This window comes from Tamandua tetradactyla, chromosome 3, assembly GCF_023851605.1.
Source record: "Tamandua tetradactyla isolate mTamTet1 chromosome 3, mTamTet1.pri, whole genome shotgun sequence".
NCBI classification, from domain to species: domain Eukaryota; kingdom Metazoa; phylum Chordata; class Mammalia; order Pilosa; family Myrmecophagidae; genus Tamandua; species Tamandua tetradactyla.
The window spans coordinates 171,160,545-171,172,996 of record NC_135329.1 but is presented as its reverse complement, the minus strand read 5'-3'; the positions used below and the strand labels follow the sequence as shown (position 1 = coordinate 171,172,996).

General features: G+C 37.4%; 1 protein-coding gene across 7 annotated transcripts in view; it reads left to right on the top strand.

The window, feature by feature from the left end:
* The window catches only part of ANKRD44 (ankyrin repeat domain 44), a 347,994-nt gene extending 335,757 nt beyond the window's left edge, over positions 1-12,237 (top strand). For 3 of the 7 annotated variants that reach the window (XM_077154542.1, XM_077154549.1, XM_077154545.1), the window contains 7 exons: positions 1,052-1,135; positions 2,253-2,398; positions 3,270-3,352; positions 5,445-5,527; positions 6,577-6,668; positions 7,484-7,519; positions 9,148-10,536. In XM_077154542.1, coding sequence (XP_077010657.1) covers positions 1,052-1,135; positions 2,253-2,398; positions 3,270-3,352; positions 5,445-5,527; positions 6,577-6,668; positions 7,484-7,519; positions 9,148-9,395 — 772 coding nt within the window. In that variant the 3' untranslated portion in view covers positions 9,396-10,536. Of the gene's footprint in view, positions 1-1,051; positions 1,136-2,252; positions 2,399-3,269; positions 3,353-5,444; positions 5,528-6,576; positions 6,669-7,483; positions 8,349-9,147 lie in introns of those variants that run through there. The other 4 variants (XM_077154544.1, XM_077154546.1, XM_077154543.1 and 1 more) reach the window with 4 other exon arrangements.
* Positions 12,238-12,452: the final 215 nt, after the last annotated feature.

The following is a 12,452-nucleotide window of genomic DNA, read 5'->3' as shown; positions in this document are numbered from 1 at the left end:
TAAAAAAGTATTTTCAAAGTCCTTTGGGGGAATGGTGAGGAAGAGGGAAAATTCAACTTCTCCAAGTGGAGAATTCTTGATATTCTCACAAGCAGTGGGGACAACCAAAGCAGTAGGCTAAGCCCCCAATCTTGGGGTTTGCTCATAGGAAACTTAACCCTTCAAAGGATAGGCTAAGCCCACTTAAAATTAGGCGTAAGAGTCACCCCCAAGAGAACCTCTTTTGTTGCTCAGATGTGGCCTCTCTCTCTCAGCCAACATGACAAGCAAACTCATTGCCCTCACCCTCTCTACTTGGGACATGACTCCCAGGGATGTGGACCTTCCTGGCAACATGGGACAGAAATCCTTGAATGTGTTGGGGCTCAGCACCAAGGGATTGAGAAAACCTTCTCAACCAAAAGCAGGAAGAGAGAAATGAGACAAAATAAAGTGTCAATGGCTGAGAGATTCCAAACAGAGTCGGGAGGTTATCCTGGAGGTTATTCTTACATATTAAATAGATATCACCTTTTTAGTTAAGGCGTAACAGAGAGGCTGGAGGGAACTGCCTGAAAATGTAGAGCTGTGTTCTAGTAGCCATGTTTCTTGAAGATGATTATATAATGATACAGCTTTCACAATGTGACTGCGTGATTATGAAAACCTTGTGCCTGATGTTTCTTTTATCTACCTTATGGACAGATGAGTAAAACATATGGATTAAAAATAAATAAATAATAGGGGGAACAAATGTCAAAATAAATTTAGTAGATTGAAATGCTAGTGATCAATGAATAGGAGGAGTAAGGGGTATGGTATGTATTAATTTTTTTCTCTGTTTTCTATTGATTTCTTTTTCTGAATTGAAGCAAATGTTCTAAGAATGATCATGATGGTAAATATACAACTATGTGATGAAAAAATGTTTATTAAATAAATGCTCCTCTTCTAAATATATATATATATATATATAATATATATACAGTGTGTAGGAAAATGGGATAAGAAGGGATATATACATTTTAAAAAGACTGAGATTTTAAATTTTAAAATACATTTTTCATTTTAGAATAAATGATCATGAGAATTGTGCATCTCTGCTACTAGGGGCCATAGATTCCAGTATTGTCAGTTGTAAAGATGACAAAGGAAGGTAAGTAATCCAAGATGGCATACCTTTTGTCTTGTTGAATCTTAGCCTCCACTTTGTGGTTGCAGAGTAGCCAAACATCTAATTTTTTTTATTTAAAAAGTAACATGTAACTTGTTTTATTTTCCATTATTTAGAGAATACTTTAATAATTTCTGAAATCAAACCCATGTGGATAAGACCTTACATATTTGATACAATGCTTGTTTTGAAAAATTAAATATTATAAGAGCTATATCATTAAAATAAATTTCAATCTTAGCCCAAAAGTCCTAGCCTCTTCCCCAGAGGAAATAATGGTAAATGATTATTTCCAAATTGTTATAGTCTCCCAAATATTTTCTCTGTGTATCTACATACATATGCATAAATATATATGCATAGATTCTTTTTTGCAAATGGAGCATTCTATGGCAATGTTCTCCTTTTAGTATATGTTACAGATCTTTCCATATCAGAACATATAGCTTTACCATATTTTTTTAAAGCTGTATATTATTCTGTTGAACAGATATATTAGCCTGACCTCTTGAAGAAAATTTAGGTTGTTTCCAATATTTTTCTATTACAAACAGTGATGCAGTAAACATTCCCATGCATGTGTTCTGTACATATCATGATTATGTCATCTAGTGTGTCTGGTAGATAGAGTCCTAGAAGTGGGATTACTTGGTCAAAAGGTTGATAGTTTTTTATGTTGATAGATAGTGCCAAATTGTCCTCTCAAAGAAATCAACCATCCACATTTAGATGATGATGTAGGCTAGTTTTTTTTTTTTTGAATAGTCAATTATCCACCAATATAAGGCTTAATTTTGAAAGTATCTTCTAGTAGAAGGTATCAAAGGTGAGAGAGAAGTCACTGTTAACTCAAGATTAAAGGGTCAGTAAATTCCCTATCATGGCCACCATGTGCACCCCCAATCTAGGGGGTACCATTCACATAAATGACATTTCAGTGTCCACCCTGTTTGGCCTTTAGGGGGGTCCTGACCATTATCCCTGTAAACTGAGCAGTTTTTAAACCTTAAAATGGCCACATACACATTCCTGAGACAGTTTCTGAAAGAGTGTGTTAAGCTTAAAGGAAACTAAAATCACCCTTGTCTTAAATCTTTAGAACACCCCTTCATGCGGCGGCATTTGCTGATCACGTGGAGTGCTTGCAGCTTCTTTTGAGACACAGTGCTCAAGTGAATGTCACAGACAATTCAGGGAAAACAGCACTGATGATGGCTGCTGAGAACGGACAGGCAGGCGCTGTGGGTATGTATTTGTTGTGCAGATTCCGCATTTATACGTATCCTTAGTCTATTGGGGCTGTTCTAACAAATGCCACAAACTGGTTGGCTTACCCAAGGAATTTATTGTCTCACAGTTTTGGGGACTAGAAGTCCATAATCCAAGGTATCAGCAGGCCATGTTTTCTCCAGAGTCAATGGTGGCTGGTGGTGGCTTGGCAATCCTCCATCCCCTGGCAATCTCTCTTCTGTCTCCTCCCTCCTCCTGCTCAGTCCTCTGTGTCTCTGTCCAGATTTGCTGTCCTTATAAGGACTTCAGTCAGACTGGATCAAGGCCCTCCCTGATTCTATGTGGTCTCATCTTAATAGGATATCTTCAAAGATCCCATTTACAAGAGAGTTCACACCTGCAGGACCAGGGCTTAGGACTTGAACATGAGCCAATCCCCAACACTATCTAAAAATCAAATTTTATGTTTAAAATTGAAAAATCAGTTGTTCTCTTAATATATACATGTTAAAAAAAAAAAAGACAAAAAACTAGTAACAGTTTTACTTAACGCCGCCCATCTATTTGCTCAATCATCTCCCATCTCCTGTTAACTCGATTTATGGTGGACCTTGCGAAAAGGAGCCAGCCTTTCTGCAGTTACATTTTTCAACCTTTAGAAACCAAATATAATGGCAGAATCATTGTAACCAGAAATAATGAAACCGTAAAGGCAAAGTTCCTGAATTTGGATATAATAAACATGGCAGAAAATTGCTCCTTTTTCCTTTAACAACATTAAATGTGATTATGTAAGCTTTGCTAGTTTAAACATATCCTTGTTTTGTCATAAATAATTTCTTCAAAATGAACGTGTCTAATAACCCTCTGTTGGCTTTTCCTGTAGATATTTTGGTGAACAGTGCCCAAGCTGATCTGACTGTAAAGGATAAGGACTTGAATACACCCTTGCATTTGGCTAGTAGTAAAGTATGTAAATGAATTTATAACTCTGGGACGTGGGATAATAAAATAAAAGGAATGCCTCTTAAAGTCTGTCTGTCTCAGAAGCATGGAGGGTGGCTCTTTATTAAGATGTACATTTCCCAGGACGCTTTCAACTGTAAGTGGAACGAAGGAGGGGAAGGAAAGTATAGACCCACCCTGGTGTTGATGGGATGGATGTGCTTTTCATGGCATTTGCCACATGCACACTTGCCTCAGTCTCCATGGCTGTGGTACCACATTTTGGTTTTAAACACAGTTTAGGACCTTAGTCTTATGGCTTCTCAAATATAAACAGCTCCACTTGTGTCCATTTTGTTACATTTGAAGACAATTTAATAACAGCCAAAAAATACTCTACTCTGAAGCAAATAAATGTATTCCTGTACATTTCTACTCCCCCTCCCCCTTTCTCCTAGGGGCACAGTTCAGTGCAAATAATGTGTTGGGATTTCTCACTAACATTGCTTTCAAATTTCCTGCTTCCATAATAAAAAATAAATGATGTATATACATATGTAAATATATGATTTTGCAAAAATGGGATTGTAGTGTTTTATATCTTGGTTGTTTTTGAATAATATATTATGAATGTCATTAAGTTATCATATTTAAGGCATTTTAGAAGATGTGTGGTATTCCACCTTAGGAATGTGCCATTCTTTATGTAACCCATTCCCTATTGCTAGACATATAGACTGTTCCCAAATACATGCTACTATAAATGTGCTTATTGTATAGAAATCTTTTTTAGGAATCCTTAAACAGTTCCCTAAAATAAATTCCTCAATGTAGAATTATTGGGTCTAAAGTCATGAAGATTTTCAAACCAAATCCCTCTATAAAAAGAGCGCAACAATTTGCCCTCCACCAGGAGTATATGAGACCTCGCTGGATGTCTAAAATTGTATTTAAAGGTCTCCCTTATAAGGCAGCATTATAAAATAAAATGATGTCATTTGATACCATATGGTGGTTTATGCCAATGTAGTTAAAATATTAACAGAGGTATGCCTACCCAATGTCACCAAAAGTCTCTGCCTTTCCTATCACTGGTTACAGTCTCTTACTTCATATCCTGGGAAGCCCATGGAAACTACAGAAAGTGCTTGGTTTCATAAAGTTCCTTTCAAGGTATAGTGGTTTAGTGAACATATCTTAGTGCAGGATTTTTAACTTTATTGTGTAAATGGATCAACTGGGGATCTTATTAAAATGTGGTTTTGATTTAACAGGTCTGGGGTAGATCTTGAGATGGTAGATCCTGAGATGGATTCTGAGATTGGGTCACGCTGCTTGTCTGTGGAAGACACTGAGTAGCAAGTACTTAGAGAGCTATGAAAAGACACCTTGAAAGGGCACCAGGCCTGAAACTGTAAAAGGGTCTTTGACTTATTAATTGATTTAAAAAAATTATCAAACATCTATTAAAACATAAGATAGATATCTTCGATTGATGAGGAAAAAAGGATGAGGTTTCCCAAAATAGGGTCTCTGACAATATTAGGCAGTAAATGAGTGATATAGATAATAGGTGTAACGGGAATTCCAAGGATAGATGATTGAAGCAGTAAGGAGAAAGGAGGTGAGAGTCACTTTATGTTTAAAAACAACATTGAGGGCAATGCAATGGTGGCTCAGCGGCAGAATTCTTGCCTGCCATGCTGGAGACCCAGGTTTGATTCCTGGAGCCTGCCCATACAAAAACAAACAAACAAAAAAGCACCATTGAAGCATTTAAAGCATATTTCTAATTCTAGTCTCTATCAGCTAATCTTGCTGAACTAGCATGTAGTACAGTTCTCTGTGACATTAATGCTAAAAGTTTTCTTAGAAATATTAATATTTCAGATCAGACCTATATTGACCAAGTTCTAACAGAACTTCATCAGACTCTTAGAGTATCTGTGACTCTTTAATTATTTTCTTTTAGAAGAAAATTACTCAGAAAAATAGACTTATCAAATGTTTTTAGTCTGAGGAAATTCATTTTAAATTTAAATCATAATGAAGTAATATTTCAGGCACTTTTTTGTGTCTCTGCCCTGTGTTTCTTATCATTCTGTTTCTTTATTAGGGTCATGAAAAATGTGCCTTGTTAATACTTGACAAGATACAAGATGAGAGCCTTATTAATGCAAAAAATAATGCACTGCAGACGTAAGTACCAACTTCTAAGGTTTGACTCAGACCCAGATTCACAGTCATTTATTGAACAAATATGCTGAGTGTCGGGCCGGTGCTGGAAAATGGCAGTGAAAGACTCAGACCTGGCTTCCCCTTCATGAAGTTTAAACTTCACATATCTACAAATGCTGACCAAGCTAGACATTTTTAGTTAGTATCCTTATTCCGATATGCCTCCATAGAATTTTGTGAGGTCAGTGTTTTTCTGTGCTGATATTTCTATGATAATATTATGAATTTAGTGGGAAAATCTCAAGGGCTGACATATCTGGTGAAACTATTTGTACAAATGTATTAGCATTATGTTTTCTTCAGGAAAATAACAGTTGAATAAATCAGGTTCCCAGAATAGACTTGAAAAGTTTCTAAGCTCTTTGTCTTAAGTTTTAATCTAATTCAGTGTAACTCTCAATGTGAAAGACCTAAAAGCTGCTTCATTTTCCCTTTTAAGAAATTACTTATGCATTTGTTTTAAGGGCAAAGGAATATTAGGAATCTTTTTTTTTCCATTGAAGATTCCTAAGCAAAATATAGAAGAATAAAATGATTTGATATTATTCCTTAAGGTTTTATAAATTCAGTAAAACGTCTATGCATTTAATAATAATAATAAGGGCATTTGAGTGTATCTTGTGGGTGATAGTGATGCGGGTCCTAACTGATGAATTGTGTAAAACAGTGATTCAGATATCATGGTAGAAATCAAGAGAGGAAGAACTTTCTACAAAACACACCTGAACTTGTATTCTACCTCTGTGTTCATATTTACTGTTATTAAGGTCATTTGACATGCAGAGTATTTATAATAACTGCAGAGAAAGATGGGCCAAACCTGGAAGAACAATTGAATCATTAGCACATGGAAAAGATCCAGCCAACAAATGTCTTTTTAAAAGAGCAAAATTATTCATGTACTACTTATAGATTCTTTAGCACCTTCTTTTAGTGACATGGGCTACCCAGAGTTACACATCCTCACACAAATACGTATCACAGTTGACTCCCCGTGTTATATTTTATAGACCCCTTCATGTTGCTGCACGCAATGGCTTGAAGATGGTAGTTGAGGAGCTGCTAGCCAAGGGGGCCTGCGTACTTGCTGTAGATGAAAATGGTAAGTGGAAAAAGTAAACCATTACTGCAGATATCTTCTATATACAGGTTGAAGCCAGAGGAAATATCCAGACGTAGGAGCTAGTTAAAAAAGGCAGTAAGAATCCTCTCCACCTTGGAAGTTCCATGTGTGTGAGAACTCAAACAAGGATAATTTGTCCTGTCTTTCCTTTTGTAAAACACATGGCCTACCTGTAGCCCACCAGTGCCATCCATTTTGCATGTAACGTCTGTGACTGGTTTCTTAACTCCTCAGTGTGGTGGCTGAAATAGTTTAGACACAGTAAAACACTTTGAACTTGGCACTCGAAATTCTAACTGCCTACACTGAAGAGTTAAAGGTTACACATGTCATTAGTGCATGCTCATGGGCTCAAAAAAAAAAAAAAAACACCTACATCTTTGATTGTCTATCTTTCATTCTGAGATCAAACTTTTTATTTATCTATTTATTTATTTATTTTCTTAAAGTATAGATCAGAGCTCATGTTCCTGGTATGGAAACTTGGGAAATATGAGTAAAATGTTTTAACTAACATCTAAGCTTGAATGCCTCTTCTGATATATATAGTGTTCCTTTTCTAAATGAACTAACTCTTAACAGAAGCTTTCTACTCTGCTTCCTAAGAAATTTTGAAAGCTAATGAGTATTAGAAATTGTATGAAACCAGTGTCTTAAACATCATGCCTATTAACCTTGGGGAGCAAAAGAGGAACTTCTGGATATTTACGAGTTAAGCAATTATTAAAATGTGGCATTAATTACAGTATTTTGATAAAATGTATTAACAATACTCAATTAACTGCTCATTACAGGTATTGGAATTAACAGCTCATGCCTATTTCTCAGAAGTAAGCAGCCATTCTGACATTTTTAGCTAACTCTTAGTAGTTTTGGTTTTGCAGCCCCATTTGTCCTAGCATGTACCCTGCTCTGCCCCCAACCTAACCCATCTAGGAGGAGCAGAAAGTTCCCTGTGCCTCATCACCTTAATTTTCCCACATCACCTTCCCTCACCCTCTCTTATCAGCATGCAGGGGCCCACAGTTTTTCTCCAAAATAGTCAAGAGACCAGAATAAATTCATTCTGCCCTTCTCAGATATATGTCTCCTACACCTGAGGCCTGCCCTGCCATTAGCCACCTTAGAGACAAGATCCCTGGGTTGGTGGAACCTGCACCCTATCTCAGAGCTTGGCTGCACCTCAAACATTTGGGAGCGTTTGGGGCCATTTTGTATAGCACTTACAATCATAATTCCCTTACCCCTCACTGATCTTTGCGAAATGGAATATTAAGATATTTGTCAATTCTTATTTGTTTTCTTACCAGAAGGAGACAGGGGTGGAGGTTGGGAGAGGAAACTGGTGTCCAGATCAAGTGCTGACAAACAAAACATTTTTTATTGAGCTGGTTCCTCTGAATGAGTGAGTGACTGGCTCGTTGTCGTGGCTGGAACGTTGGCGAGCAGGCCGAGCAGGCTAACTTTTCAGGCTGGTAGGATAAAGCTTGGATAAGGGTAGTAATTAAATCAAAGAATTAACCCACCTCCCCCTGGCACCTGTTTTGTGCATTAGGGCAGTTTTCTCATTAGGAAGCGGACCTATCAAGTCTAAATAGCATGACTCTAACTACAGCAATCACAGCAGTTTTCCTACATCCGTTACATTTAGGATTTGAGGACATTTGGTGGTGGTGTAGCTTTTTTTTTTTTTTTTTTTTTTTTAAATATGGGCAGGCACCAGGAAACAAACCCGGGTCTCCAGCATGGCAGGCGAGAACTCTGCCTGCTGGGCCACTGTGGCCCTCCGGGTGTAGCTATTTTTTAAAAATTATATTAAATGTCTCATAAATGACAGCAAATTTTGAATCACAACCAAGCATTGCCTTTTTGTGACTGATGGACTCAAATAATTCCATTTTTCTAAAACCAACTCATTGGTGTATTCTTTATTTGAAGTAAATTATAAAGTGATAAAATTACATTACTCACTTTTGCAGAGCTCTAACTTTCCACATCTTTTCTAATCTGATGTGCAATCACTCAGAATTGAAAGTCGTTGTTCTCAGAATGAGTCCTACTCCGGCCCAAGCCTGAGGCTCATGGTGTGCCTGTGCTTTCGAGTGGAAACATCTTCCTGGTTGTCCTGTTACTGTTTTTGTGGAATTGTGTCCCATCCCTACCCCCTCGTGTTTCTGTTCACTAAGTAAAGGCTGGAATTCTGCTTAACCTTGAATAATATAGTGCTTGTTGTAGTCATGTGACTGAAAAAAAAATCCCTGTAAAATGTCTACTCCTCCGTCTCCCCTCCAGCCTCACCCCAGCATGACTTGTAAGAAGTAACTCTCCCTTTGCCTGGCATGATGTTAACTCGACATACATCTCTGCTTGTGAGGTCCTCGGAGATGTACTGTGGAATGCTCATGCCCCCTTCGGATTCCCCGGTACTAACCACTGCCTTGTCTGCATTTACGCCCAGGTCACACCCCGGCCCTGGCTTGCGCTCCTAACAAAGACGTGGCTGACTGCCTGGCACTCATTTTGGCTACCATGATGCCTTTTTCTCCTTCCAGTACAATGACGACTGTCAACTTCGTTTGTTTTAAAAAAGACAATCTGAGCAGGACGACCATTTCCAACCTAGGGAGCATGGTTAGCCTGTGCAGTAACAATGTAGGCTCAGAGGATGGGTACAATGAAAATGATTCGGACTCAGAAACATTTTGACTTCGGACCTTACACGCTTTTCCTTGATCACCCATGTTGAAGGAAGGAAAAGAAGCTCAAATTCCGGGGTTATGTCGTATTCAAGTATAATGGGCCCCAAGCTTCTAGAAGCCAGTAGAGAAGGGAATGACCAAATGGAGGGAGGGCAGCTAAGTGGTAGGGGTAGCACACATGCAGATGGGCTCCGATTTTTATTTGTTTCATGTTTTCCTTAGATCTGAGGGAGTTCTGTGAAAGTCTGCCTCTCATTTTAAGTAAGGAATAAGAAAGATACATTTAATTTTTTTCCTTTGTGGATAATGCAACAGAAAGGGAGCTATTCTCTATAAAGATTTTTTTTCATGTACTCACTCGGCAGTGAGTTCTCAGAAGTATATCAATGTGACATTCATGTCTCCTGCAATGAAAGGGAAGGGATGGCTAGGAAATGCCTCAAACCTCTCCTCACTTTGATGTTTACTTCCTCACTAGAAGCCAAAGGTAAAAGTGTTCATCTTCAGAAATAATGCCTGTAATAGTCTTTTTAAGGCAGTCCAACTATTCATTTACTCTCTATAATAAGCATTTAAATATCCAGAACTTCTTTAAGTTGCCAGATGAATCAAAAATTGAACTTGCTTTTTTTGTTTAATACAAATATGGTACCCAGTGCTCCCCATAACAAGCCTGTGACTAATTTTCACCCAAATGATTGAACCCAAATGTATCTAATAACATTGTAGGTGAAAATTATTTTACACCAAAACTTTGGGACAATATGCATATTCAACATGAAACTGCCCTTTGATTAATTTGTCCTTAAATCTAACTTTTGTAAAGCATCAGAACCATCAGCATTTTTCATCAATAGTAAAATGTTACATGAGCTTCTTAGTCATGTAACTAAGTGAGCGAAAGTGTGACTGCAAAAGGGAACAAAAAAGCAAAAGCAGGAAGTAGAAATGGGTGATGTGGAAATGAAAGCCAACTGCCACTTACTTGATAAAATCAACATAGTGAATACTGTGTCTGCTCCCTCTGCCAAAGCTTCTAGGTCAAATGGACCCCATTCTGCACCTGGAACAGCTGTACAAAAAGAAGAATGAGACTTTATAAAACTTATGCACATACTCATGCACACGTATATACATATATGTGTGGGTGAGTGGGTGTGGGTGTGTATATATATATATATATATATATATATATATATATACACACACCCATATATATATACATATATATGTATGTATTTCATCAGCCAGCTATACATGAGGACCAAAATGCTTCAGTCTAAAATGGAAGATTTGAATTTTTGTTTCTTTAAAATGGAAGTAAGAAACGAAGTCATTTTTCTATGAAGTTAAAATGTAATCTTTTTACGTAGCAGTCTTTATTGTATTTTATATTTCTTATGACACAGATTTCTAGTTGCTAGCTTAACGTTTGTACCTGATGATGTGTTGACCATGGTTTATTTTTTTGCTGAATTAGAGAAAGTGTTCCTATACTTTTGATGTAAATGTGTTTGTATTTATTTGAAATGAAACAAATGCCGAGGAAACATACCCATTGTTTGTTCTCTGTTTTAATTGTTACATTTCTTATTTGGAATAAGATAATAATAAAAAAAAAATGGCAGAAAAACATCCCAGCCCTGGACTAGCCAGCCGCCCTGGGCCAATCCCAACGTTTGAAGTGCCGTCGCTCAGTTTCTTCCTCGCCAGTTGGAAAGGGGAACAAGATCAAGAGCTACGTCCCATCGTTCAGACTTAGTGTGTTACTTAGCGTAGAGCTTAGAAGACATCGCAGTCTGCATGCTCTTCTCTGAGATGAAAGCTGAAGAGCACACAGAAACATGCACAGAGGTGGCCCAAAGAAAGGCATGGTAATTATCCTAAATACACTGACAATTTCACATGGTCCCAATAACCTAATGGGAAACCATGTCAGTGTGCTGGCACCTGTGCCAGGAGGAGAAATAAAAATCACCAGCCTAAGTGCTATTTTCCACTTGAGGAAGGGACAGGAGAAAAACGGGTGGCATGAGGGCAGTACCCTCTGATGGTTTATGATTGGTCCCATTTTAACCCTGGAAATGTCTATTTTATATGGGGCATTTTTTAAGAAAACAGTGTTCTACCATATCTGGATAAAATACAGATACTGTGTTATCATTTTTATCTAACTGTAAAAGATTTTAATCTTATCTTTCAATATCCTGGATTTGATTAAAACTCATGTTTGGTTTTTCACAAATGAGAACATGTTCAAAGGACTCAGAGACTTGGTGTTAATGTCATTGAGATTTTTCACCACCATCAATATTGTTTTTGGGATTCTACATGTTGTGTTCCCCTCCTTCCTCTGTCCTTTTTGTTTATGTAAAAAAAAAAAAGATTAAATATTTATAAGCAGATACATTGCTAATGAGCAATAATGTACTTTGTCTTTACCAACACGTTGAAAATAAGGGAGATTCAGTGTTTAAGAAGCACGATATACTTCGGTGTCTTTTTCTAGAAGTGAATGGAAATCTTGCTCAGTTGGCATTTAAAGCAGGAAATGAAATGCCTACTTTAATGATGAAGCAGCATTAACGTTTTTCCTGTAGAGTAGCAGAGAGAACGAACATTGCAGCGAAGTAATGAAAGCAGTGACTGACCAGCAACATTATTTCCATAGAGCTGCGTTTTGACTTTTCCCCACTCTTCCTCAGAGAAGGAGGACAAAGGAACAAAATGAAGTCATGCTCACGATGAATTGTTCATTGAATCAATATCTTTCTCCTCTGTCTCTCACCCTCTCTATTTCCCCCATGACCAAGTTTTCTTTTCCTTAATAAATTCTTTTAAAAACTGTATTTCTATGTTTCTCAAGGACATGTCAAAATTAAAATTATGTTTGCAACATAGCTTTCTAAGAAAAAAACACTGTGTTTTTGAGTCTTAGTTGTTTCGTGCTTTATCCTAAATGTGTTCTTTTCAGCCTGTATTTTAACCACAGCACAGGGATCATGTTTCATTGCACTTACCTATTCGCCAGTGTCTGCCTATCTTTGGTAATTACATTACTATC